Source organism: Anopheles ziemanni, chromosome 3 (assembly GCF_943734765.1).
Source record: "Anopheles ziemanni chromosome 3, idAnoZiCoDA_A2_x.2, whole genome shotgun sequence".
NCBI lineage: Eukaryota > Metazoa > Arthropoda > Insecta > Diptera > Culicidae > Anopheles > Anopheles ziemanni.
This window is the reverse complement of record NC_080706.1, coordinates 73,494,267-73,500,060: the sequence shown is the minus strand read 5'-3', so window position 1 is coordinate 73,500,060 and position 5,794 is coordinate 73,494,267. Positions and strand designations below refer to the sequence as shown.

At 47.3% G+C, this 5,794-nt stretch overlaps 1 protein-coding gene across 1 annotated transcript; it reads right to left on the bottom strand.

The window, feature by feature from the left end:
* Positions 1–1,228: 1,228 nt before the first annotated feature.
* Positions 1,229–3,452, bottom strand: LOC131285444 (cationic amino acid transporter 2-like). The gene is made up of 3 exons (XM_058314300.1): positions 3,083–3,452; positions 1,989–3,017; positions 1,229–1,623 (listed from the first exon to the last, which is right to left on the bottom strand). Exons 1-3 carry the CDS (start codon positions 3,450–3,452, stop codon positions 1,229–1,231), a joined length of 1,794 nt encoding a protein of 597 aa, XP_058170283.1.
* Positions 3,453–5,794: the final 2,342 nt, after the last annotated feature.

Sequence of the window (5,794 nt, the reverse complement as noted above, 5' to 3'; positions counted from 1 at the left end):
GCAACGCTGCACATTGCCCGATCAGCGTCAGGGACGGTCCATGAGGCGTGACATTGACACCGAAAGAGAGCAAGCGGAGAGGAGGGGAAGAAACACTCATGCGCACCCGTAACCTTGCCGGTCCGGAATCAAGAGTGCCTCATCTCGCGCACTTTATCAGCCGAAGTAATGTGATGTGGCCATTCGCAAGCCATTATCGCGTGCCGTGATGGACGCAAGACGGGTACTGCCGCTTGACTCGTGCCCAGGTTCGGTTCTTGTAGTGTTGAGGGTGTCTAACGAGCTGTTGAATTGTTATGATTAAAGTAGCAACTGGAACGTGGCCACGAAGCAGATCCCAGATGCCGCCAAAGCACCCGAAGAGATCTTGAACCCTTCCGGTGCGATGATACGGGGTTGGAATGTCGGCCTCATTTTTTCTCAAATATTCCCATGCCTTACTGGATTGCTGTGAACGTAATCGGATGATCCACGACTCCACTTCTACTTTGTAATCCGTTCCTACCCAACATAGCTGATTAGAGATGCGAATTCCATTGTTGATGAGCAGTTGTTTACTAAGAATGTCGAACATTTGGTTTTTTGTCTGTCATATTTGTAACACAGTACGTATGCCACAGCAAATCAGTGATAAAGAATAGAACCATTACACTCCATGTTACATTGTAACACTGACAAAAAATATTACACATTTTTAAAACCACAGATATTGTAATCATTGAATGATGCTATGAAACTCAATGGTTTATTTCACATTTTCTGGTCAAATATAGCCAAACAGCCTCTGTTTGGTAAAAGTTGTATAAATGTGTATTTTATTTCTGTGCCACGCATGATTTAGATTCATTAAGAAGTCCATTTATCACAAATATGGCTTTAAGAAAAGCTAATAAAGCTTGCAACACAGTTTGAATCAATGCAACTTGTCACTTTATAAGTGTAAATAACTTAGCATGATCATGCTAGTAGATGCCGGTAACAGAATTCATCTTAAGTACTGTTTCTAAGTTAGCAAAGGTCTAAAATTTTCTACAAGTTTTGTTCATAATCTTCTTTTCTCTACTTTTTTCCTAACTCAATCGTACACTCCTACTATCCTATGCTATCAAGTAAACGTTAGGAAATAAATAAATGGTAAGGTTCAAAACCCCTGTCTTTAACACCTAGATGCGTAACCATTAAGTGTACTGGTATACCTAACATTTGCAGCTGCTTCGGAATGAGACACCTACAGCTTCACCGTGCCAAACACGCCGAAAGGATTCTCCAGCTGGCTTTCCGACAGCGTTTGGCTTCCCGAGCCCTGCACCGAGTGGCGGATACCGTAGGCGAAGTAGATGATGAATCCAACCACCAGCCAAACCACGAACCGTACCCAGGTCGCGGCATCCAGCTGAAACATGAGGTACACGTTGACGAAGATGCTCAGCAACGGCACGAAGGGAACGAACGGCACCCGGAAGGTCAACTGTCGCGCTTCCGTGGGCTGGCAGGAAATGACGAGTGTGAGCACGACGGCCACTATGGTCGAGGCTGTCAGGACGGTACACATCAGCGGATTGTAGCTGTCCAGATAGTTCTGTCCGTGTACCAGAATGGAGCTGATGCCACTGATGATTATCGCTATCAATAGAACGATGTAATAAATTACTAACAATGTCGACTAGAGTCTCTTAATTTCAATATAATTACGTATCACCCAGAGCCAATAGTTGAAGGTGTTTTTTTTTAAAGATTTGTGGTAATGTGACAAACGTTATCATGCTTCCAGTATGTGATGGACGTATTAAAGATGATTAACAGCATCTTATGAGTCGTTATAAAAAAGAAAACGATTAGTTCAGTGTAGTGTGTGTAGTACTATGAACCTTCAACGCATGAGTTTTGAAGCGTGATAAATATGAAACACGATGAGCAAATTAGCGACCATCTCTGCTATACCGCTTAGTAACGCTTGTCCCAAAAAATCAAGATCATCCCAAACTTACCGTAAAGAAGTACGCACACTTTCACAATGTCCGATGACAGCCTAGTCGGAGCCGTGAGGCAGGTAAGGTTGAACAGTTGCTGTACCACAGTGGATGATTTGGTTTGTGTGCTGGCAATAAAGTTGACGCTATGTTCGTAGCGCAACACCAGCACGCTCACCGCCACAATCGTGTACGCTAGCAGCGTCCCGATCGACATCATATCGATCAGCTGGTGCAGATCGAACAGCATCGCCATCGTGCCAGAAAACACGCCCGACAATAGCGTGGCCAGCAGGGGTGTCTTAGTTCTCGGGTGCACGGTGCGCAGTTGCTTGAAGAGCAACCCATCGGAGGACATGGCGTACAGGACGCGCGGAAGTGGGAACATCGCCCCGAGTGAGTTCGTGCAGAGCGAGAAGATCGCACCGATCGAGACGATCCACTTGATCTCCTGCCAGCCGAGCGAGTCGAAGAGCCGTGGGAAGGGTGCAACCGGATCCTGCAGGTAGTAGGGCAGCGCCATCGTGAGGACGGTCGCGACACCGAAGTAGGACAGGAAGATGACCAGCAGAGAGGTGATGATGGCGAGCGGGATATTGCGTGACGGGTTCTGAGCCTCCTCGCCGGTGGTGGCGATGCAGTCAAACCCGACGTACCCGTAGAAACACTTGGCGGCACCGGCCATCACACCGGCAATGCCGTACGGTAGGAATCCACCTGCGCCTATATCGAGTCCGGGTGGAACTTTTGCATCGTCCGGTCGGATAGCCCAGTTCACCGGGTCAGCTTTAATGCCCACGGACACAAGCACCACCATAATCACGAGTAGGTTCACACCAGTGAACAGATTATTGAGCAATGTCGACTCCTTAACACCGTACGCCAACAGTGCCGTAATGAAGAGCACGACCACGAAGGAAAGTAGATCCGGATATTCCGCCAAAAAGCTCACCTTTATCGGCATCACCGATTTGAGTGCGTTGCCCATCCGATTGTCGATAAGCGCGTCGATATAACCACTCAGTCCTCTCGCCACACTCGCCGTGCCTACAAACATACGAGAAATCGGCCTTAGCATATCCCTAGATACTGTACGACACCATTCCCCTCACCAATGATGTACTCCAGCATCAGGTTCCAACCGATCGTGAACGCCGCAAACTCGCCGATCGTGATGTACGTGTAGATGTACGCAGATCCTGCTTTCGGCACCCTCGATGCAAACTCGGCGTAACAGAGTCCAGCAATTGCCGCCGCTAGTGCGGCGATTACGAACGAGACGACTACCGCCGGGCCTGCCTGTTCATAGGCCACCGAACCGGCTAAAACGTAGGCGCCTAACCCGAGCGTACTGCCCACACCGAGGCCGGTCAGATCGAGCAGCGTTAGAACGCGGGCCAGCTTCGAGTGGCTACCATCGTCGTCGTTCGGTTTCTTGCGACTCACTGCCTTCCAGAAATTTTCCAGTACTCCCGGCGCCATGGTTCTTTTCACCTAAAACAAAGATGTAAAAAGAGATTCAAGGATTCGTTTTTTCCCGATCGTAGTAAGTTGTTTAATAGGAGTATCTTGTCTGATGACCTTATCAATGTTCGAACATTTAAATACAATTAGTTTTGTTAAATCCATCAATCAAACCTCTACTTGGCCAAAGACTAATTCCTCAAGAACACATCCTGGTTTTTTGGTTCATCATGTAGCACGTGCTTCAATTAATCGTTTTAGCCTCTCCACTGTTAGGTCAATTTATGGTGATTGCCCATGACACCATCGGTTCAGGGAAATATTGATGTAGCGCATTTTGGCACATGTCCACACTGCAAGTCAATCACTGCTGCCTGACCGACAAAGCTGAGGAAAAAACGAGCTCAGCCGAGTAGGGAATAATAAAAAAAAAACAGAACCACCCAACCGGCACATGTTTGTAGAATTGATTTGCCTTCTCCCAATCAGCTCCCGTGCCTCTTCGTTAGCCTTTGTTAGCATGACGCGTGTCGCGCATCATCTGACCGTCTTAGTGCTCCAATGGCCAATCTGCCTTAATTCCACAACAAACGTCACTGTTTAAGCAATTAATATCCGGCTCGAACTAGACCTTCGCCCGTGAGGGTGGGTAAAAATCGCGGGAAACAAATTGGATTAAAATTCGCCTACCGCTAGCGCAAACTGGTTCAGTTCGTATTTGTTAAGGTCCGCCCTCCTACCCTCAGCACTTAGGGACGCATGCTCACGCATTGTCGTTCGCGAAATCTTTTACGTCAGCCATTCGAAGAGATTCGCCGTGGCGGAAGGCAACGAAGACAGTTTGATAAATTGAAGCGGTCTGCGGGGAAAAGCACAAAGGCGACAAAACAAAGTGTCCGCTTCGTTGAAAATGCCCTCATATTTGATCTTGTGCCATTGACCTTCGGCAAAAAATGTGACCCAAAACGATGTTTGTTGAAGGTCTTTGGCGTATGCAAAACTCACGAAAAACACCAGACAACCGATCGCGTGGTGGACGTGATTTGATGTCGTTTGTAAATTATTGCACTATTTTTAGCGCACCCCCGGGGGGCGTTCGGATCGCGACACGCTCGCCGTCCGCAAATCTTGCTCTGTTTGCCTATATTCCCGATTGCACCCGGCTTAACTTCGAAGGTCTTTGGCGGCAAACGAGAAAGGCTACTCTCTCTCTTTTCGGGGTCAATCAAGTGACCGGCAACGGAGGAGTTGTTTGAGAAAAGGTAAGCCATCTCTTCCAAGCCAAGAATGGTGTGCTCGTGTTCGAGCCGTCGATGGCCAAACGCCTAAAATGATGCAATACTTGTTATTATTGATCTCGAGCGCTGAAAGTTGGATGCCAACATCCTTTCGATCGCGCTTTCGAACATGCCTCGTGTATTTCGTCATGCGCCACCATGCGTCTCCATTGCAGTTGGATGCAGACGGAAACAGCACCAAACGGACAGGTGGCACCTTAGATTCTACGGAGTAAACTTGCGATGTTTAGATTTATTGTCAGTGGGATGGCTTTAAATTGATTTTAACCATCACTTATCCACACGTAAGACTGTTTTGTGCAGTTTATGTAACCTTTTGAAAGAATAAACTACCGCATTCCCAGTTATGAAATGGTCATTAATTAGACACGGCTTAGTATCGTGCGTTAACATGACTTGTTAACATAAAAACAGGCCGACATGCACATTTCTAATGTTTTTTTCAACACACGCACCGTCGTTATGTCGAAGAGCGCTCGGTTTCGTTCTTGAACCAGTCGAATAAATCACTTGTAAATGTTGCCCACGGTTGAAGGAGATATATCAGTTCCTCTGTTTCTCTGACACTTGTCGCACAGTTTCACCAGAAATGCAACGTTGAATCCCTGCACGGGACACTTTGCTTTTCGCAGTTCGGCAAGACCTTGTCACGGCACCGTTCGCAACCCGAGGAAATGGCCAACCAGGATGTTCGCGTGTCATCCGACGCCCGAGCACTGAGACTATTTTCAGAGCGCAACGGAAAAATAGGCTAACGCCGCCCAGCAATCGGAGGCGGATTGTACGGTTGTATCGTTAGCATCAATTAAAAAAGCACTCGGCATCACCAACACACGAAGAGGTAATCAAAAGGAGAAACAAAAACAATAAAAAAAAAAAAAAACACGCGCGAACTCAGCTGACACGATCCGTGGGGGTGTGGTGGGTCAGACTAACGTCAGATTGGCTTCCTCTTTTTTGGCCGCTGTTTGCGAGAGGACATTCGTTTTCGTTTACCAACGTTCACTTTACCTAACCTTGTGGTTGTCGTCGTAATTGACCACAAAGGTGTCAACAAGGGAG